This window comes from Pelodiscus sinensis, chromosome 9 (assembly GCF_052426305.1).
Source record: "Pelodiscus sinensis isolate ZL-2025 chromosome 9, ASM5242630v1, whole genome shotgun sequence".
Classification (NCBI taxonomy): domain Eukaryota; kingdom Metazoa; phylum Chordata; order Testudines; family Trionychidae; genus Pelodiscus; species Pelodiscus sinensis.
In genome coordinates this window covers 67,538,092-67,560,895 of record NC_143060.1, presented here as the reverse complement: position 1 = coordinate 67,560,895, position 22,804 = coordinate 67,538,092, and the positions used below count along the sequence as shown (strand labels likewise).

Below are 22,804 nucleotides of genomic sequence, written 5' to 3'. Positions count from 1 at the left end.
TAAAGGAATCTACCTGAAACGATATCTAGGGTGAGGAATATTATTCGTAACCAGTTATTTTAGTGAATCTAGCTTAGATGGTGTCCTTTGTATTATTTTCTTAGTAATCCGCTTTGTTCTGTTTCCTACTTCTTTGGCCACTTAAAATACAGCTTTTTATCGTTAATAAACTTATTTCTGATTTATAATATAGCCCCGTTTGTAATTTCTAAATGGGGGTGGCAGGAAGCTGTGCAGAGCTTCCTTCACGTTGAGGGAGGAGATGAAAATAATCCTATTTTGGGTTTCATAGAATACTAGAATCTTACAACTGGAAGGGACCTTGAGAGGTTATCAAGTCCAGTCTCCTGCCCTCACAGCAGGACCAAGTACCATCTAGATTGGGACTACTCAACACATGGCCTGTTTGCGGCCCACGAGTGGGAGCCAAAAGAAAAAAGTAGCCAATATAATGGTATTCTCTTGGTATTCATTTTAGTAGTTAAATTCCTGGACTGTCATTGCTCATTAAAAGTGCTGTCAGATGGGTGGAAATCAGATAAATATTGGGCCAAACTGACTTAAATGGGACCTGTGTGTTGTGTAGTCTTGCCTTAATCTTTGTATTCATGCCTGTCAGTGTGAAAGAAGCTATTTGCATATATATGCAACCACTCTTAAGTTGCGGCCCTCTGCATGTGATGCATCATTGTGGCCTCTGGGGCTTCAAAATTGAGTGGCCCTGCTCTAGATGATCCCTGACAGATGTGTGTCGAACCTGCTCTTAAATATCTCCAGTGATGAAGATACCACAACCTCCTTAGGCAATTTAGTCCAGTGCTTCACCACCCTAACAGGCAGGAAGGTATTCCTAAATAGTGTCCAACTTAAACCCCCCTTGCTGCAATTTAAGCCCATTGCTTCTTGTACTATCCTCAGAGGCCAAGGAGAACAATTTTTCTCTCTCCTCCTAGGAACACCTTTTTAGATGCTTGAAACTTGCTATCATGTCCCCTCTTAGGCTATGTCTAGACTGCAGGCTTCTTTCGAAAGAGAAATCCGCTTTTTCGAAAGAGAGCACCCAGCGAGTCTGGATGCTCTCTTTCGAAGACGGCCTCTTTACATTGAAGAACGCCTTCTTTCGAAAGAGGAACTTTCGAAAGAAGGCGTTCTTCCTCGTAAATTGAGGTTTACCGCCATCGAAAGAAAAGCCGCGTTCTTTCGAAATATTTTCGAAAGAACGTGGCTTGAGTCTGGACGCAGGGGAAGTTTTTTCGGGAAAAGGCTACTTTTCCCGAAAAAACCCCTGAGTCTGGACACGGCCTTAGTCTTCTCCTTTCCAAACTAAACAAATCCAATTCTTTCAGTCACATTTTCTACATTTTTAATGATTTTTGTTGCTCTTCTCTGGACCTCTCCAATTTGTCCACATCTTTCCCGAAATGTGGTACTCAGAACTGGACACAATACTCCAGTTAAGGCCTAATCAGTTCAGAGTATGACTTCTCTTGTCTTGCTGTTAATCCTGTCCAGAACGATGTTTGCTTCTTTGCAACAGTGTCACTCCTGCGGGGGTGGAATCTGGATGGTGAAAGGAATCCCTCAAACTAAGCCCTCCCAGAGCAAATGTCAGTGACCATATTGTTCTGCAGCTAGGTGTCATCCTGCCTGTGTGCATGCTGGAGGAAGCTTACGAGTCTGGCTCAGCACGGCAGAGTTAAAGCAGGGTTGGCAAGAAGCAGACTGGACTTGGTTTGCTAGGGTTAGTCCTGGCAGGCCGCCAGACACTTAATCTGCCTGTGCGTCTGCAGGTGCAGCTAGTCACTGTTCTTGTCCAATGAGAGCTGCGGAAAGTATGGTCTGGCCTGCGCCACTTCCCAGTGGCTGGAAATGGCAAACTGCCACCAACAGGACTGTGAGACGTCATACCTGTGGGTCACAAATAAATAAAGCATCTGGCGGCCCTCCAGGGGCTAACTCTAGCGAAACCTATCCGGCCCATAGGCCTCTTATTGTCCAGATAAGGGCTGGCAGAAGAGGCAGGCTCAGTAGTATCTCAGCTCATCGGGCACCATCCCCGGGGATCCAAGCCATCACACCTCCTAGTAGCCCGAGAGCCATATGATTTACATGACACAGAACAAATGACATGCAGCCTCTTTTCCTTTGCTATACAGGTGTGGTCTCCAAACACTGCAGTTCCCAGATTTCAATACAACCTGGCTGCTCCACTCATGATGCCACCTACCACACAAATGAGTCAGAATTTCTGACAATATTAATAGGACTGAGTAGTCCTCCACTTATACAGCCAAGTCCCTCAGTTACAATCATCCAACCATTCTTGGGACTTGATCCTGAAAGGAGAGCACCTGCAATTCCTGCTGACAAAGCTCACTAGATTAGTCCCCACGTGACCCCGTGTCTGTACATCTGCAGAATTTGGTTAGGCAACACCACCGCCCAGAATACGAGCTGCTGCTGCTGCTGTGCCTTCCCGCCGTTCACAACATCCAAAGAGGATAGGTTTTGCACGTGTGGTGGAAAGAGTCTGTCATGCTACATCACACCCAGAATTAGGGCTACATAGTCCTCTCCACCCACTTCCACAAATGAGGGGGAGCACAAAGCGGAGTACCTGGAAGAAGTGCCAGCTCCGGGCCACGTCCCGCCATGAAGCCATCCCTGCAGTGGTCAGCTTATGGGGGCTGGAAAAGCACAGGGTGGCTGGATCAATTGCTCAACAAGTTTCAGATCTTGGAGCATCGTGGCACAAATCTGTGGTGTGTGGGTAAGAATTAGTATTGCACAGGGATGCACAGCTTTCCAAGCCTGAAGGAAAGAGCATGTATATCAGCTGCCATCGAGGAATAAGCACCATTAGAGAGCAAAGCACAGCACTCGGTTTCCTAGGCTCTTATGTAAGTGGGTTTAAGTAGCATCAAAGATGATGCAGCCTCTAAACTTTATTTTAGTCTGGTTATTTGAAGCCTAATTGTACTTGTTTCTGCATTGTGTTGCCTATTAATCTTTTTTGTGATAATTTATTGTTATACTGCAAAGCATTCTAATGAATGCAAAAGGTGCTATATAAATCAATAGTTAATAACTTGTAGAATAATGCCTCCTCGTGGCAGGCTGAGTTCCAGAGATCTCTGTTGCAATAAGTATTTAATTTCTGCTGCAGACAGATCATAATTATTCTTCTGCTATATCCCTTCCCAGATACTGGTCAACCTAAATATTTTTTTAAAACCACCTTTGTGTTTTCAAGATAGAAATAAGTGGTGTTTCTCTGCTCATCCGAATAGCATGGCTGGCTGTTCTACTGATTCATCACGTATTTAAATACGGGCAACTCAGCCTTAAAATACTGCATCGGTGCAGCTGCGCTTAAAGATGCTCTATGGTAACGGGAGAGAGCTCTCCCATGGCTGTAATTACTCCGAACCCCAACAAGCTCTTCTGCCAACCTACCACTGTCTCTGCAGGAGGTCAGGGCCATGTAACTACATTGCTGGGCTGGAATTTTCATAGTTATGCCAATACACTGTGCAGAACAGACCTGCGACTGCACAAAGACAAGTCAAATGAGATTACAAATTATCTCAAACCTTACACTGAGATTCAAGCCACTCTTGAACTTTCTGGCTCTGGATCTTTTCTGGTTAAGATAAGGCCCAAAAAGCCAATATAAAAGTTCAGGTTAAAGTGTCAGGAAACTGGTAAGCAGATAGGATATCTATTGTGCATTTTTAGTTTGATGAGAAATTTGGCTTTATTCAACTTGAATTGCAGGTATGTGAAATAAAGACACTATGCTAAAGAGGTACCTGTCCTTAGGCCTACACAACCAACACATTTGGAAAAATCAGGCTAAGGCATTTTTGGACCTGTGATGACCAACCCATCAGCACACTTTTCAAGAAGTCTGTGATAGTGATTCTCTCTCTCTCCCAGGACATGGATCCCTGGTGAGGAGTGGTTATACTCCAAGACTGCCAGGGTAGACTACTTTTGAGAAACAGCAGCAGGAGGAACAACCCACATGTTCTGGATTGACAGCTAAACTTATTCTCCTAGGAGAAAATTCCTATGCGAGCTCTACCTTCTAACTTCTGTTGGTGAGAGAGAGAAACTTCCACCTACAAAAGTTGGCCCAATAAAAGATATTACCTCACCCACCTTGTCTCACTAAAATCCAGGGACCGAAATGGCTACAACACTACAAAAGTCCTTAATCCTGTGGCCAAAGATATAACAAGATCCTATGGCTGGAAGTCGAAGTGAGACAAATTCACACTAGAAATAAACTGCAATTTCAGCAGAAAGCTCTATAAGGGGCTATGATAGACTCTCCGTCACTGGCAATGTTTAAATTAAAATGCGAAGCTTTCTAAAGGGTCTGCTCAAACAGGAATTAATTCAGGGATGTTGCATGGCCTGTGCGCTGTCAGATTAGATTGCCACAAGATCCCCTCCGCCTCATGAGAATCTATGACACAGACAGCATGATTTTCAGACAGTGCTAAGCACCCTCCTTCAGCATATCAGACCCTTTCAAAAATGCATCTAGTTGGGCACCTGAAATCAGGATTTACTTTTGAAAGTATTTGCCATATAATTTAAAAGTTCACCACCTACTTAAAACCCAGCTCAGTCTGGAAATCTGGGCACAGTCTGTACTAAGGATGTTAACAACTAGTCAACTATCCAATAAGCATTTGCTTATTGGATAGTCTAGTTGCCTAGTCGATTCCCCGCTTCGCCCCCGCTTCATGCCTCTATCAGATAGGGCAGCAAAGGGGGGAAGAGGGTGTACTTCAAAGTGGCAGCGCCACACAGCTGAGCTAGCAAATTACTGGATATTTAACATCCTTAGTCTGCACCTAGGTAGCCAAGATCAGATAAAAACAAGGTCTCTGCTTTTCTCCATTTAACTGCACCTCCTCCACAGTCAGGTTTATCCTTTTCCTTGTGTGGTCAGTTTCCCCTGCTCCTGTGGGTCTTCCACATAGCAGTGGCAAGAAAAACGTTTCTAGAAATTAGCAGGGCACTCAAGGGCAGAAACTACTTCTAGCTCATTGTAGGGACTTGACTAGATTTGAAATTAAAGGTGCTTTTTAAAATATTTCCATCTACAAGTTCCCTAGCTTGGCTTGTACACTGGCCTGATTTATGGAGAGGGATATTATTTCCTTGGGGCATGGGGGCAATCACAAAGCTTAGCAAAGGGGATTTCATTGGATTCCCCTTTCATTAGTTACCTCCTACTCACCCAAGACCTTATCCAAGCCTTGCGTCTGGTCTTTGAGGCCCCGATCCTGCAATGTACAACACATGGCTGACTGCTGCCCCCACACAGAGCCTGTAAGCCAAAGGGCTAACTCACCAGCCCCCACCCTAGAAAATACTCTCCAGCCACAGGATTTCAGCTGCTATTCTTCCAACCTTCTCTTTTCTGTCTTCAAAATAAAAACTAGCTAACAAGTCCAGCATATCGATCGTGTCATTTCCCTTGGTCTGCAAGAGCTAACCTACACCCTAAAAGATTTCCCTGCACAGGCAATCTGCCAGAGAGCCATCCATAAACCGCGGGCTCCTGCAGACCTCCTATTCCCTGCTTCCATCCTCAGCAGCTCAGCTCTTGCTGGCTTTTAATGAGGAGCAGACCAAGTAATCTTTAAGCTATCACTGGATCCCTGGCCCACAGCATCATCAAGGAGGTGGGTGCTAACCAGTCCCAGGAGGAACTGGGCCAGCTCCCTTAAAGGGCAGCCACTCTGGGACAGAGTCCCGCTCACTAATATAGTGCTGCGCCTGGGCACAGCAGGATGAGCACACAGCCATGTGACGGGGCATCACAGGGCTGTCGCACAGCATCTAGCACAAGGGGCTCACACTTTTGGGTATGTCTGTAACAAATGTTAAATAAACCTGCACTAACTGTGACCCAAAACTGAACAGTAAGGCATGCATTTTCCTCCAGAGACTCAATAATAGACAGCACAGCCCCAGATGCTGATTCAAAATGACAATCTACACAAACTTCAAAAATGACAGTAACTCTCATGCATGTCGTTATTTTCACACCTTTTTTAAACGTACATTATTGACTTGACAGACTAATCATCTGAAATCTGCTATAGCCGCCTTTATGTCAAGCCATCTCCATTATGGAGCTCTTAGCACAGTCCCCTCAAATTAAATTATACATGTCTTTTTTTAAAAATCCAGAACATGAGTAATGGCTGACTTTCTAACTTTGATTCCTTGGCTACTTAAAAAACGATCAAAGATACCTGCCAAAAGAGCTAAGTCAATGTCATGAGCCAATTACATGCAAAATGTAAATGGTAAAAAGCCATAAGAGAACTACTACCAAGTTTGTCCCTTTGGTTCCAGAGTCCTAGCACAGTGATCATTTAGAGAAGAGGACGGTACTCTAATCGCATTGCTGCTACCCAAGATATAAAGATCACATGTTTGGCAATCATTTCCTACAGGTAGAAGTCAGATGCTAATGGCAAAGGTCCGTCTCCTAGGTCTCGTCATTAACTATAGTATAAGCAAATTACATGCATGCTCTGCCATGGTGACTGCTTGCTTCCATAGGAGTTAAAGATGTGATTAGCATCTCTACAGGCTGTACCCCACATTACCAGGAGATCATTTCGGTTAAGAGCTGCTGGACTTGACTAGCAGAGTCCTTCGAATGCGGTCACCCAACACTGGTCCCCACCTATCGAACCTGCTCCGAGGTTTGTCGATCTTACGTATGTCGTCACTGGCATGTGAGTAACCATCTCAGCAGGTGTCCTACACCTTTACGGATTTTAACTAATTTGTCTCAGAGAGAGACTTTTTATGGCAGACTGGCATTAATTTCGGACAACGCCCAGATTCCATCTTGCTGGGTGTTACATAAAAAGAATAAAGACAAAGAAGCATATTGGATTTCAATACACCTCTACCACATGTCCATCTTTGGCAATTGTTTAATCATCAGCACAAACAGTGAAAGATTTTCTTTTTATTCATATGCCAAGTTTCAGGCCAGAACATTACTGTAAGGCAGAGAGAAACATGCTCATAACAAGGAATAATGACAAATCCTTGACTATAACGACACCAACAGGCGATGCAATCTCTGCAGACAGCATAAATGGAAATATTTTCAGCCGTTATGCCAGTACAGCATGCTTGGATAATCAGCTGTTCACGTCAGTCCAGATGCTTGATACCAAGATTCTGCTCAAATGCAAGAGCTGACTCTTGCATTTCACTGATCCTTTCATTTCTTACGCGATATAAAACTAAGAAACTATCACCACACAGGCCAACAATTTATGGAGCCTTTGATGAACCACTACATCATTTTTCAAGGACCGAGAACTCTTCACACTTGGTCAATAAAATGTGCTGAGTAATAATTCATTGCAGAAGCTTCTCTTAAAAAAGGATGGTGAGTGGAGAACTGCAGCTCTATTAACTCTTTTCTAGTCTGGGGAAGTTTAGCTGACGGCAATATCAGTGACAAACTGCAGCCTGGGGAAATTTTCAAATCAAGATATAAAACCACCAGGTAGAATGGTTTGCTTTAGTGTTGTTATAGAACGCTGCCAGTACTTCCAACGGGACACTAATTGCTGCCAGAGGCCACCTTGTTTAACAAATATCTGAAGAAATATTTTAGCATGGAAACTGCTAGCACCCTGCCCATGGGCTGGCCAGGGGAAGTGTGAGTGAGTGTCCAGTTCACTATGAGAAGCCCAAGCATGACGACGATGTTACTACGAATGCCCCTGCCGCACTCTGCAGCAGGTATCCTCCCTCAAATGATATCCAAACGTGCCCACACCCCCTTCAGCCCTGCTGCCCTCCTGCGTTACCTTTTTGCACATCTAGGCTTCTTTGAGCTGTTTTGCATCGCCTTGGAAGTGGGCTGTCACCAGACCAGGGCAGTTTTCGTGGTGGGAAGTGGATGGGTGGTGTGGGGGGAGTAGAAGTAGGCTGGCGTCCAATGATGAAGTGAGAGAGAGAGTAGCAGCAGAGGAGAGGGCAGACAGTGGGTACAGGAAAGTGGAAACAAGTTGGTGGTGGTTTTAAACGCTTCACTCTTGATTCCTAAGGACAAGCACACACCTTACCCTTCGGGTTTGAACATGCATTTTATTAGCTCCCCTGCACTGATCACCTCCTCTGTTTCCTTGCCCTTCTCCACGACAGGTCAGAGCCATTCCCCAGCACCCTGCACCCTCTCCTTCCTCCCCAAATCATTGAACATACCCAGCATCACCAAGACAGACATCCCCTTGAGCCTGGCCTTCAACTGCTTAGCAGCTCTGGGACGATTTTACTTCATCCTCTCGGTCACTGATCCCTTCCTTCAGGGCCCAAACCTGCCAAAAAACAAGAACAATTAGCACCTCCATTGTTTGTTGGTGCTGTGAAGGTGCTAATTGTTCTTATCAGCCTGTTTGTAACTATTTGAACCATCTACTCACTGTCTCTCTCTATATTTTTTCACCTCCTTTTTTTCTCTCCCCCCCCCCACCAGCCTCCTTCTCTTATTTATTCTTGGATCTGGACTTTTAATACTCCATCATCTGAAGAAGCGGGTCTACATCTACATGTTTTGCTACATGGCTGACGCTTTTTTTTTTTTTTTTAAACAGAGATTTTTTGAAAGAACGGCAGTCTAGACACGGCTCTTTCGAAAATAAAGCCTTTTTCAACAGACCCTGTATTCCTCAAAAAATTAGGTTTACAGGATCTGTCGAAAAAGGCTTTATTTTCAACAGATCCACATCTAGACTGCTGGGCTTTTTTCAAAAAAACTCCATTTAGAAAAAAGCGGCGGCCATGTTTATGCTATTGAGGCACAGGATATTTAAATCCTGGCTTCATTAGCAATTTCAACATGTCTAATCTACATCTCTCTGTCGACAGAGAGGTGTAGTCTAGACACACCCTGGGTAACTTAGTACAATGCGTTTATATTTCACATTGGGCTTCATAGTGACAATGTTTAAACTATCACATCCAGGCATCATTTTTTCCTTTGCTTATGGCAACATACTATGTTGATTCCATGTGATCCTTTGCACTTCTCGGATTCTTTCTGATCTTCCTTATTTGTCATCCTACATTTTAATCGAATCCTTCATAGATTTTAAGGCCAGAAAAGACCATTATTGTCATGATATACAACCTCATGCACAGAAAAGGCCATTGATTTGCATAACACATAAGAACACAGGAAATCAAATCAAACGTAGTTCTGATACTCTATATGGTGAGTTTTGAAATGAACCTTCACATTTCTTAACTTACTGCTGGTGTTTCTGACAGAGGCGAGCCCTGAGCTGTGTGTGGTATTCAAATGTTTATACTGAAACATCCTAGACAGGCATGGACTTTTACATTAGTTCGGTTTCAAAGGTGGTTAATTCAAGTTCCACAACACTGGGTATGCAAAGCCCCAGCCTGTTGAAGCTTTGCCCTGAGAAGACAGGTGTTGACCAGGAATTACCCACCACAAGAGGCCATGGATGAAAACCCAAACTGTAGGACGAAACGGCTAGACAGTCCCAAGGAGTTTCTGGTTCTCAATCTGAAACCCAACATGAACTCATAACTAAGAAACCAAACTCAGCTGAGGGGTTTGAAAGACTGACGCCTACAAGTTTAGGGCTCAGTGACCCCTGGGAGGTATGTCTGTTTGTTTATTGTTCTCACAGTATTTTCTCTACGTTGGTTTTGCCCTATGAAAAGTTGCTTTGTGATAGCTGGTTTGTAAACTTGCACACGCTGTTACAGAGAAAGGTTACTCACAGGTGCTGATCCTGTCAGACCTACTGGGAAAACACAGGGAGGTGCAGCAGGACGGCAAGCCTGTGTGGTAAACCAGACACAGTTCTCGCCTGAGAGAAGCAATGGCTTGGGAGTCTGACCCCTTCAGTGCGTGTGTCCTTTAGAAAGTGGGGGGCAGGGAGGGGATCAAATTGCAGGTAACCCTGAAACTGTAACAGTGTTATTCTCACATCTACTACAATCATGCTGATGTTTATATACCTGGATATTTTACTCTTCTCATAAATTTACCTACTCCAGAGAGAGACAACTATCAGTGCCTAAGTGTGTGACGAGTTATAAAATCTACTCATGTGCAAGAGTGATATATTACTTCATTTAGATCTACTGCATGCCCTGCTCCCGTCCTCCATAACTGCACAGATCCAGCACAATCTACTACTAGCACAAGTTAAAAGATTTTTTTATTACACAAACAAATATGGTAAAAGAATATTATGAAGGTGGCCATATCATGCACTCAAAAGTCAGGAAATGCCACAATTAAAGTTGATCATGCTTTTGCACTATAATAGTGTCAGTAATTATATGATCACATATTGTTTTTACATGGGCTCCCTGCCTCATTAAGTGCACGGGCTGCATGGGGCTCACTTATTGAGCAGGTATTCAAAATGTTGTTTTCTCTTCATTGATCACTGCGTGCCCGCAGGCCTTATTTACTGCACACTGTTCAACCCCTCATCAGAAAACAGGATCATTAATTTCCACAGGAGCTTTTCTAAAGTGCTCAATAGCGCTCCGGAGTGCTTCACAAACAAGGTGGCTCACCTTCCCAACAGCCTTGTGCGGTGAGGTACGATCCCCATCTTACCACAGACCTCTGCACGTGAGCTAATGGAGTGTCTGCCTGCAGCAGTGAGCTGCGGCTCTCTGCACAGACCAGCCCTGCAGGCAGAGGAGATATGTTTGGCTAGCGGGGTTCACAGACGTTTGCTGCCAGCAGAGGAGCAGCCCAAGGAATCTTGGGTTCTATTCCAGGTGGGAGCCTTCTGCCCTTTTCCTGCTGACCCTGACTCCTTTTGCCTCAGCGTCTGTTCCAACCTCTCCCTGTCCCAGTGCAGCACCTTCCCCATTCCTGGCTCCGCACCCAGCCCCATTACCCAGTCTCAGGCGTCTTATCCCAGTCCCTGTCCCCCCATCCAGGCTCACTAATGCCTAATCTCCAACCACACACAGTCGCTTTGCTCAGACAGTCCCTGTCCCCGCTCCTGGCTCCTCCTCCAACCTCAGTCTCCATCCTCCCCCCACTACCTCTCCCACACACATCCACATCCTTGTCTCTTTGCCTCTCTGTCTACCCTGCTAGCCCAGGTTCTCCTCTCAAACACCACATTTCTGTCAGAGGTCTTCCCTCCCTCTGGGCCTCCCTCAGACTGGCTCCGTCTCCTTGTCCAGCCAGTCCCAACCCACCTCTGCCAAGCTCTGCACCTGATCTCAGTCTTCCCAACTCCCTGCCACCTGGCTGCCAGTTACCCCACTGCAGATGCCAGTCCAAAATCTCCTCATTCACCCAGAATCACTTCCCTAGGGACTTCACTGAAGAGCTACCTTAATGAAGCGACTATTTACTAGAAGCTAGTTAAGGGGAAAGTAATCAAGAGAGAGAAGCAGAACATTTCCAAAGGGCAAGCATTTGCAATTTTGGTTCCAAAAGCTGTGCTGAACAGAATTATGTAAATACTAAAGAGCTGTCACGCTGACCTTTTGAAACTGCATGTCCATGGGTGCAATATATACTTTGCTGGTGAGCCCTGAAATTCAGGAAAGGTCAATAACGATAGGGTTTTTCTGATTAAATCTTTAAGGAATGTATTTAAGATGGACCAGCCAATAATCTACTGTGGGAAACAAACTTAAGCAAAACAGTTACGCGCTCTCAGAAATGCTAGGCCAGGAAAGCTGCAAGTACAAAAAGATTGGTAAAAAGTCAGAGAAAGAGCCCTCTCTGGAGCACCCATCAGCTCTGAACCCTCACTACTCTGGCAGCAAACTTTAACACCACAGCACTCAGAGGTGCTGATTTGCTCAAGTCTCTCCATCAAGAGCTGCGCTTCCTCGTGTCTGATGCGTTGCTTAATAGGGGTGTTGGGAAGCAGGTAGTTTGCTAATCATGTAGTCAATAGAATTGTCATCGACAAGAAGATTAGTCAATAAGGGAAGGTAGTTTAAGCACTCAGTCCCGGCTCGTGCCGGGCATGGGAGCTATCACCATTGCAGCTCTGCATTTTAAACGTATTAGGAGCTGGGTGGGCAGGCAATTAATCAGTTAATCGACTACGCTACTATATCCCTATTGCCCAATGAAGGCAAGTGGCAAAGTGCCCACTGATCTCAGCACCTTAACTCTCACAGAAGTTACGGTAGCAAATAACTAGAATAAAATTATCAACACAATTTTTAAAAAACATTCAAGGACAATTGATCCGTACTGAGAGCAAAGGGACAAAACAAACTGGAGTCACAAGCCAAGACATTTGCGAAGACATGATTGGGATGGGATGGATCACAGGAATCTCCTTGGGGTTGTCATCCAGGGAGCTGATCAAGCCACTGATGCCTGCCTTCCTGACCTCTGGGGCTCCCCACCATCCTGTTCCTGCTGGGCCCGAAGCTCTGGTCTCCCCCAGCCAAGGCAGAGTTGGGGTTACCTCCCCCACACACTGATGCTGAACCAGCTCAGCTCTGGGAGGGCTCAGCTACAAGGCTGTTGACAGGGCCCAGGAATCTCACCCCTAGAATCTCCCAAAAGCCTCAAATAAATCCATCTTACCCTGTGTAAAACTTTGTTCAGTCTCCTCAGCCCATGGAAAAGTACAAGATTCAAGATGGATTCTAGTACCAGGTGTCCTGGTCACATGGGCTTACAGGAAAACTAAAACCATTCGCGCCTAGTGGGTTTAAGTACTGAGCCATTAAGTTCCTCAAGTATCACTAATGGCCTAATTAGCACATTTATAATTAAAAACAGATTCACACTTCTTATTTCTAACTTCACATCCATGAAAGATATGCACACAAAAGTAGGATATACAGATTCAGCAGACTGTAACTTTAAAAATATTTTACATGACCTGTTTTGCATAAAACATCTTTGAGTTATGCATATTCATATTCATAAGTTAATTTTCATAAAATAGGGTGAGGCGTGATAATGATATTCCAAAAATCTTAACCATTCTAATGAAAGTGGGAGGCTGATGGGAGCAAATGCTTGCATCGGCTTCCCTTTCTCCTTGCGACTCTGAGGAGTACCAGCACTGACGGGGGTGCCCTCAGCGTTTGATTTAGCAGGTCTTTACTAGACTAGCTAAATCCAACACCAGATCGATTTCCAGCACGGCAAGTATAGACAAGGCCATAGACGTGGCAACACGCACAGAAAAAAAATGTATATCATGAGCTACTGTGGTATCTACACTGTGCTATGTTGGTGGGAGATGCTCACCTGCTGACTTAGCTTTATGGAAAATCCATTTAAAATACAGAACTGTCTTGGTCAACAGTGATGAGTATAAATATTTTCATAACAAAATTCTGAAAGCAAATACAAGCTATTCACATCTAAGTGTTAATGAGTTTCAGTTAAGGTTCACTTGGCAGTTTCTTGCCATTATTTATTTGCTGTATTTGATCTTGCACACAGTAGATTGATTTACTGGCATTTAAAGGTGACTGCTTTACTTATTACTTTAACAATTACACTGATCTCTCTAGTGCCACCAGCATTTTACCAGTGACCTCAGTTCTGCTTGCTGCCTTTAATCTTTCAAAGCAGAACAAAACAAGATTGAGTTCCACACATAAAACAGCAAGAGAGAAAAGGTGTGGGTGGGTAGCAGTAAATGGGCTGCTTTTCCTTAAAGTTCATTGATCTCTTGTGGTCACACTTGTGAAGAGAATGTTAATTGAATGGGTCTGAAGGACAACATCTCTTTTGTTAGCACAAGGTAAATCCAGAGACATGACAGTGGAAGGTAGAACTAAGACACATTTCCTTTAGACATGTTGTAAGGATGGGCTGCCAGCGTCTTTTCAGGTGAGAAGGATTGTCTTGTTTATCTGGCATCACAGCCACAGTCTTTGCCAGCAGGAAATGAACCCACCACTCCTTCAGAGAGGGTGTTGCTAATAGAAAGCAGAGGCACTCCTCTCACCCTCTGCCTCCTGCTAGATAGGCTGGCTATAGGACCCTTTCAGCACTCCTACACATCATGGCCCACAGTACAAGACATGGAACATGACAAGACAGCAAACAAGACCACAGGAAGGCAAAGCAGCATCAGTGGTTGGGCAGAGAAAAAAATACCAGAGTTTAAGGGGCACTGGCGTAAACCGAACACAATTAGCAGCATGCAACTATAGCTTAATTCTTGACTACTGAGGAAGTGGCACAGATTCTATTACAAATGGGAAAACACTCATCCTGTGAAGCCCGCACAGAAATTCAAGACAACATAAGAATAATGGTCAGTGAAGTCCATATATAAAACTATGACAAAAAGACAGAGCCAAAAACCCAAGAAATGGACATTTTAAACAAGTGAACATGAAAGAGGTTACATGACTTTTTCATTTAATAAATGAAAGTTTAACATCATAGCTATCTGTATTCTATCACATTTTGTCTGACAGAATGAAATCTCTTGTTTTATTATAGGTCAGAGCAAGTTCTCTCACAGGAAATCTTGGATGAAAATGAATTATTGGCATCAGTAAAAACCAGCCCAACGTTCTTTCTATGGTAACTAATTTTTGACACTTTGATCTACTTTACATTTCTGCCCGTTGAATGATACCCAAAACAGGGATTTATTTATAACATCACCTACCAACTGGGTACATTACAATAAGACAAACTGATATGCTACCTCTTTTTATTGATCCATAAAGCTAGTTTTTATTCAAGGTGACATTAATAGAAATGTCACATTACTTAGAGAGAAAAACATAAATTTCACAAAATTCTTACCAAAACTATTTAACAATGCTGAGGCTAACACGTGCTGCTTGCTGTCTGCACTGGTACTTGAAACTTTGATGTTTTAAAGATGCAGAATTAAAGTCACAGTTTTTTTAAAAAACAACAATATTGCAAATTAAATGGTTGATGTGCCAGCTCATGCTAATTCCTCATGCCAATTCACCTGTATATTAGTACTGATCAACGTGATTGTTAAATGCATCAGAATATATTATACAGATTATAATATAATAATATTATAATATATTATCAACCTAACATTAAATGAAGGTGCCAACAGCTCTTTGTGTAGATTCTTGCGTTAGTACCCTCCCTATCAATTGCTATCCTTTGATCCTTATCTGCTTCCTTTTAACTATCCAATCTTCAGATGCTTATAGATTGCCAGCTCTGCCTACTTGGTTTTCCCTTTGATATTTTCATACCCTCTGCTCCTTGTTTCCTGCCCCCCTCCTTTTTTTTCCTTCCCCCTTCTCCCCTATTTATTTTGGTCTGCACATCCTAAACTCAAAACTCCGGTCATCTGAAGAAGTGGGCTGTGCCCACAAAAGCTCATGATATCTACATGTTTTGTTAATCTATAAAGTGCTTCCAGACCATTTGTTGTTTTGTAAGTTTATCCTGTACAGACTAACTCAGCTACCCACTGAAGCTTAAGAATATATTTGATGTTTAAAAGTCACGACACCTAATGGATGCTTCATGCATTGTTGACACTTACCTGTGTCCCATTAGAATGCAATAGAAAACATCTACATTATATATATATTCCTGCAACTTAATAATCTTTTCTAGGAGAAAAGTCTTGTGTAATGCAAATGTAGAACTTTAACAGGAAAATACCAGTTCCTGTGCACTTCAAAGCAAGCGGTCATTGTATGTGATGAGTGAAGATCAAAAACTCCAAATACATTCTGCTGTCTCTGTCATCAAAGAAAGAGCCCGTGTGGATAGCAGAACTGTAAGTTTGTTTTTTGTGAGAAGAAGCTATAAAGCATGGACACCAAAAAAAAAGTTCATCACTGCACTGTTTGGATTCTAACGGGAGATTAATTGAACAAGGCAGCAATCAAGAGAGTTATTCTGGGTAGCCCTCAGAGCCCATTTCTACCACCATTTGGAAATCTAGACCAGGGATACTCAACTTGGAAGCCCCGGGGGCCACAATGATACTCACAGCACATGCCAAAGGCCACAACTTAAGTGTGGTTGCATACACATGCAAATATATATGCAAATATATGCAAATAGCTTCTTTCACACTGACAGACATGAATACAAAGCACTTCCCACAATGCCCCGGTGCTCCTGGCACCTCCTCCCTGGGGGCTAGAAATGCCGACACCCTGTACCCGTCTGTTCCAGCCAGCCGGTCCGCTTGTGTCTTTCAGCGCTCATCCCGCCTGGGAGACGCCTCCCCATGGTGGAGCGTGTTCCCAGTGGAGGCCATGTTCAAAGGATCCCACCCGTGGGCCGCATGTTGAGCCCTGCGTAAACCCAAACCACACCACCGGCCACATGTTGAGTAGCCCTGTTCTAGACTGTCACTCACCCGTACATATATTTATCTGATTTAGCCTCTCAAAAGCTCTCATTTCTTTTTCCTAGCTAATAAGCCTTTAATTAGTTTAGCATACAATAGGCTACAAGCATTGTCTTTGGTGTGAGGCCTAGGATGCAAATCGACCGGGGTGAGCGACTGATCCCTTGGGACTGGGTGTAGCCTAGAATGTGGTGGGTTTTGTTTGCATATTTTGGGTTTTTGCTGCAAATGACAGTTTATCACTTAGTCCATCTTGCCTCAGCAGCAAGATAGCCTGGAGTGTGAAAGGAAACTGTCTGTGATCCATGGTATTTGTTACTGTCCTAGTGAAATCTAATTCTAGAGCAGGGTTTCCCAACCTATGGGTTGGGACCCAAATATGGGTCGCCATTACATTTCAAAAGGGTCACCAAGTGTCTCCGCCGGTGGCTCTGCCCTTCCTCCTCCCCCCGTTTTTTAATTGCCTTGGGTCACCAAGTCTTCCTGAATTGTCAAAATGGGTTCCCATCTGGAAAAGGTTGGGAACCGCTGCTCTAGAACGTGCTATCAGTTTAGGACGTCTGCCTGAGGTCAGCTCTCACAGTCGTGAGCCACTCCAGACAACGCAACAAAATAAATTGTTGTTAATTTTCAAAGACCATTATTTTGCACTTTGTTCACAACAGCCAATTGGAAACTTGGTGTTTGAAATAGTTCTGCCCTGGCAACTGCACACTGGTTAGTTAGTGCAGAGCTTCCCAAAAGAACTACACAGCTAGCTATTTGCAGTTACACTGAACCCTTTGTTTGGAAGAGGGAGAACAGATAAGGAATTACACGGATTCTGCAAACAGAGAAAGAACAACTTTTAGGTCCCTCAGAAGTACAGAGCAGGATTTCCTTTAATTTGTGATAACATATTTTAAAAGCCCATATTCAAATGTGTGATAGGTGAATGAAAGGGACATTCAAGGTGTTAAAAGTTTCATATGGATTACCATGAGAACATCATTATTTTAGTTCTGTACCAGTTACAGCAGCGAGTAACAGAACCAAAGCCGCCATTTACTATAGCTGGGACTCCTCCAGGCCCACAATGTCACAGAAACACAGAAGTTAGAGGTGGAAAAAAACCTGTAGTCATCTAGTCCCATACTTATTAATAAAGTGACATGGAGATTTTCATGATAATGTCTGTCCTGTCCAGTCTGCATTTGTTCAGGTACAGGCAGCTGATCGACTGTGTGGGGAAAGACTTCCATGCTCAGATCCCACAGTCTCAGGATGCCTGCCACCCAGAACAAGTGGAATTGCCAGATCTGTCCAATGCTGGAAGCTCAGCGTCTAAAAACAGGCAACCCTAATGGCAGTGAAAAGTGTAAATAGGTTAGCAACAGCCTCATTTTCTGTTGGCTACCGACCCGCCTGTGTACAAGGACTGCTGAGCATTAGAGGACAAAACATGGCTGAGTCCCACAGCATTACCTGTTTGTAGCTATCTGGTTCTCTAATGAGATCCGTTTCAGTGACAGAGAAATGACCAATGGTCTGGTCCATATGGGAGCCACTAGTGTAAGAATGGATCTGAAACAGACAAACAGACACAAGTAAGTACAAACCAACCAGGCTGTTGATGACTGAAAAGTGGTGCAACCTGAAGGCCACTTGGCAGCCCATATGGCATTAATTGGTGGTCACAGCCCAACTCCCAGCAGACAGATGCGCACACAATGGCCACTTGCTGAAATGGTGCCATTTGTTATAGGCTCCTAGAAACCAAGGCTGACTGACCATACGGAGTTAGCAACCCTCTCACTCAGAAACTGGTTTCGCTGGGTGGCACGCAGAAGTTTCCACTGTTGCTGGCAGGTCTAAAGACAGAAAGCTTCGCTTCCCAAGGTGTCTCAGGGTCTAATACTTTAACCCCATAACAGAATTCACTTGTCAAGACTAACAAGTTATTAACACATTACACACATACCTGTTAGAGCTCTACACCATCTATAGCTTCTGACCTCTTCCTTTAATGCAGAAATATACCATTTAGCAGTATTAAATCATAGCTAGCTCTTTACTGATGCTTCCAGAAACTAGTCCCAGCTGTTCTGATGAGGTTATCAATTACATGGAAAAGAATCCTCCCAAGTTAGTACAGGGAACAATAAAAAGCAATTCCCTGCATTCACTGCTGATGCCTTTGTTATTATAATAGCTGCAGCTGTCTGACAAGATACTAGTGCTCATTTATCACACAATCTTTCACGTTTCATTAAGATTTCTGTCCATGTGACTTGAGAATTTTAGTTGCTTTTCTTCCTTTGTTCTATTATTACTATTCTCATACACTTAGAGATTGACAAATATTTTAAATTGATGATTAATTATCTGGTCTCCTTGAAACTTAAGATTCTGATAATCCTTTTTGGAAACTCATTACTGGTGGAAACCATCTGGCACAAGACAGGGGTCTGTGCAGAAGTTTTAAAAAAAGGAAACTCCAAACACTTTTCTCACTAACTCATGCTGCTGCTGCCTCCCTTCCTTCCTTCCTTCAGTTCTGGACTCTCCTCCATCCGGATGTATTATGGCTCCAACTAGGAGAGTTTCTTATTTTGTAACTGGTGTTTTTCAAGCTGTGTGGCTCACATCCATTCAGTTTAGGTGTGCGCACTCACCACGTGCATCCATGCCAGACGTTTTTCCCTCAGCAGCACCCATAGGGGACAGGCTCTGGTGCCCCCTGGAGCATGGTGTGGTAGAAAGGGCACCATCGACTCCCTCAGTTCCTTCTTGCCAGATTGACCAGGAGACCAGGGCGGGGAAGGGGAGCCAAGGGAAGTGAGGACTGCCCCCTACTAGCCCCTTTCACTGGCCTGATGATTCTGCCTCTTTCTGCATGGTTTTATGAGACGCAATCCCACTCCAGACACAGACACTCCAACATACAGTAGAGATCTCTCCTTTTCTCCACCATTGCCCCAGTGGAGTTGGAGCTGCCTCGATCCCCATCTCTGACCCATTGCTGCCTCTATGCAGTCATTCTACAGTAGAACTGTCCCTGCTAGCAGAGCCCTTCCTTTCCGGTTTCTGATGGGCAATCGCATTCCAGTCACAACCCAGTGTTCTGGCACGGCCAAACCTTAATCTTGCTTTAAGTTATGATAAAAGGAAGCTGCCTACCAGATTTGGTGGCCCTCACTTCCCTTCCCCGCCCTGGTCTCCAGCCACGTTTTTTCCGCTAGCAGTTTAAATAGGACTCTGAGTCTTCCAACAACAGTGTCTTTGTGTTGCAATGTATTCCCTCTTTCAGGCTTTAGTAGCATGGAGTTAGTGCTCTGAACAAAGGAGGCTCATGGTCATAATGTATTTTATATGTAGTGCCTGTCATTGTGCCATTTTATGCGATACAAGCTCTTCTTTGGCCCTGTGTAGTGTTGGTCTGTTACCTCCCCAAGAAGGTGTTAGCCCAGAAGGCAGCGAAACATCTGATGAGGCAAATGAGTCTGTCTGTCCAAGAATTCCTCCTCTTACCACTTAGGAGGAGTTCTTGGACAGACAGACTCACTCTCTCAAAGTTATAGTAACTAAATAATCATGTGAAAGGTCTGGTCTGTATAAATGTCCAAACATTTCTTGACTCCTACTAAGATTCTGACCTCAATGTAAGACTTTCCACAGGCTAACTGTTCAGCCAATGTGAAAAAGCATTTCCTTTATCAGGTCTGAGAATGCTTGACATCTAGAAAAATCTACCTTTGCAAAATCTACCTTTGACTGCCAAACTGAAGTTTCCACTTTATGCATCTGACGAAGTGGGTTCTAGCCCACAAAAGCTTATGCCCAAATAAATCTGTTAGTGTCGAAGATGACACGACTCCTCATTCTTTTTGCTGAAATAGATTAACACGGCTACCCCTCTGTAACTTGCCATATTTAAAAAGCGTGTGAAAAAGTCTTTCGCTAGTGAAAGTATTGCATACACTTTCTTTTCCTTCCATGGCCATCAAAGCTTCCAGAAAGGAACTGCAGCTCTGAGACTTCCCTTCCATGAGACAGGCAATGATGCTCAATGCTGCTTGCAAATTTCAGGTGAAAATGCAAAAAAAAGTCAAGCTTAAAATTCAAAATTACCTGCAACCGTGACTGTGCAAAAGCTATTGCCTCTCTGTAACTTGGAATTGCTTTAGAACTGCTGACTTAATTCAGTCCTTCACTGCTATGTTCAGAAGGGGGCGTCCGCATCTAATTTTACAATTGTCGTGACTTTCCATGTCGCATTGAATAGAGCATGGAGAGGTGGACACCCTGCATTACATTTCTGCCTGTTGTCTGGAACCTGCACTTCTGCCCTGGCCAAGCAGCTTCCAATACACAGAATATGAAGAACAGCTTGGACGTGTTTTGATAGATACAGAGTGACCCTTCCTTGGTAGTCAGGGTGGGGAACATGCCAAGCTGCAAGAGACAGCTCATGTGGCCATCAGTTTGTTAGGAGTTTGCAGAGAGGGCTAAAGAGGGATATATTTGTATTTACAGGTGTCTACATTTCTCTATATAAAAATACAAAGCTAGTGAACCAGTGCTAATGACAGACCTGGTATTCACTGGAAGGGCATTAACAATACGCAATTCCACTGTGGGCCACAAGAATTTTTACCTTATGAAGGAGTTTGCATTGCTCCTGCTGGTCAACATGCAAAGTCCGCCATTGGAACCACAGCCTGCCATTTAACCACTGGAGATATCGGACATCCACTTCTCTTTTCACACAAGGGTTGGATGCTGTTTCAGTCCTGCCCTGCCAGCTGTTACAGAGATTATCTTCACACTAAAAAAAAGCAGAAGATAGCAACAAAATGGTTTAAATCATTGTCTACATTTTCAAGGCATTAAGCAGTAAATAACAGGTAGGGTGAGCAAGACAAACACCGGCCAAAAAACAATGATAATCAGCACCAGAAAAGCAAATAACTGCTTGAAAAGGAATCATAAATGTTGCAGAAGCTGAGGAGAAAAGGATCTTTCTGCAGCCACAGGATATGCCCTCACATCTTTTGGAGGAAAGCGAGAAGACGATTGGAGACAACTAAAGATAGGCTGCCCACAGAACCCATCATGATTCTATTCAGTTACAGCCAGAGTGACCCAGGGGATGGGAGGTTGGACGAAGTGGAACAAGAAGCCCACAAACCTACATCATTGCCTCATCCTTTTATCCCGAGTGACTCTACTACAGAGAGACAGACTTCTGAGAGGTTATATCCTCAATGACCAACTGGGGATTTTACTGGAAACGAGGTTTTTATCATTTTCCAACTTTCACCAAAATTAATAAGGTTCTTGCCCACTGATACCCAGGATTGTCTTGAAACCGATCAAATGTAGTTTCCAAAAGTTATCACATTACATACAGACCCAAAGAGAAATGCCATCGAGTTATCTATAATGCCTCACTTCTCTCAGCCAAAAATAGGCAAAAACAAAATATTTATATGGTTCCTACCCAATGGACTGAATGTCCCTTCCTCCCTAGCCCCAAGACAGAAAGAAATTACATTTATTTGCAGGGCTCGACAAATCACTGAATCTACTCGCCCGTGGCAAGTAGATTTCAGCCGGTCGCTCCGTTCACAGGCGGTGCGCGCATGCGCAATGCAGAGCTGGCAAGTAGATTTTGCCGCCGTTTGTCAAGCCCTGTTTATTTGCATGCAAAGAAATACCCAGTTCTCCAGGACAGTACACAAGCTTTCTCTATCTTTGTATGCTGTGTAGTTATTAAGTATCTTGAACAACAGGAAAACCAAAAAAAACCAAAACCCCTAAAACAGTTATCTTCTGTCTTATCCTCACTATGTCAATGGCCAAACTAAGAACTGCATCCTGATGTCAGCCCAACCAGGGAGAGCAGCTGAGTCAGTGACTTCACAAAGATGCCCCTCTCAGTCCCTACAGACAAACTCTGTTTTGTCTCCTAGCCAAAAGGAAAGGAGGCAGCAGCTTACAGATTATTTCAGTCTATCAACCTCTGGGTTCTGGATCTATACCACCGATACCTACACTGAAAAAGTAGTTGAAATCTGAGCTTTACCAGGATCATCAGATGCTGTTAAGGAAGAGTATTTGCTGATTACCATGGTGTTGTGTGGTTCGATTTTTAGATCCAAGGGAAACCAGGACACTCCAGAGAGACTTAAGCACTTACTTATTTATTGCAAGCAGTTAATATCGTTGTTTAAATTTTACAAGCCTTAAAAACAATTACTACACAATTTAAACCGTAAATACTATAAATTCTAAAGCAATTAACACAGAGCAAAGCAATGCAAAAGCAATTAATAGAAGATTATTATAATACAATAATTAAGCCTAGTTCACTTACACTTCACCCATATGCTACCTACAGTACCAGGCAGGAGGTTGTGGTCCCTTTGATTCCCAAACGT

The 22,804-nt window shown here is 43.7% G+C and overlaps 1 protein-coding gene across 3 annotated transcripts in view; it reads right to left on the bottom strand.

The window, feature by feature from the left end:
* The window catches only part of TEDC1 (tubulin epsilon and delta complex 1), an 83,562-nt gene that overhangs the window by 34,200 nt on the left and 26,558 nt on the right, over positions 1 to 22,804 (bottom strand). For all 3 annotated transcript variants that reach the window (XM_075937085.2, XM_075937082.2, XM_075937083.2), the window contains exons 4-5: positions 21,019 to 21,189; positions 17,847 to 17,945 (exon numbers count right to left, since the gene is read on the bottom strand). In XM_075937085.2, the coding sequence (XP_075793200.2) occupies positions 17,847 to 17,945; positions 21,019 to 21,189 (270 nt within the window). The remainder of the gene's footprint in view (positions 1 to 17,846; positions 17,946 to 21,018; positions 21,190 to 22,804) is intronic.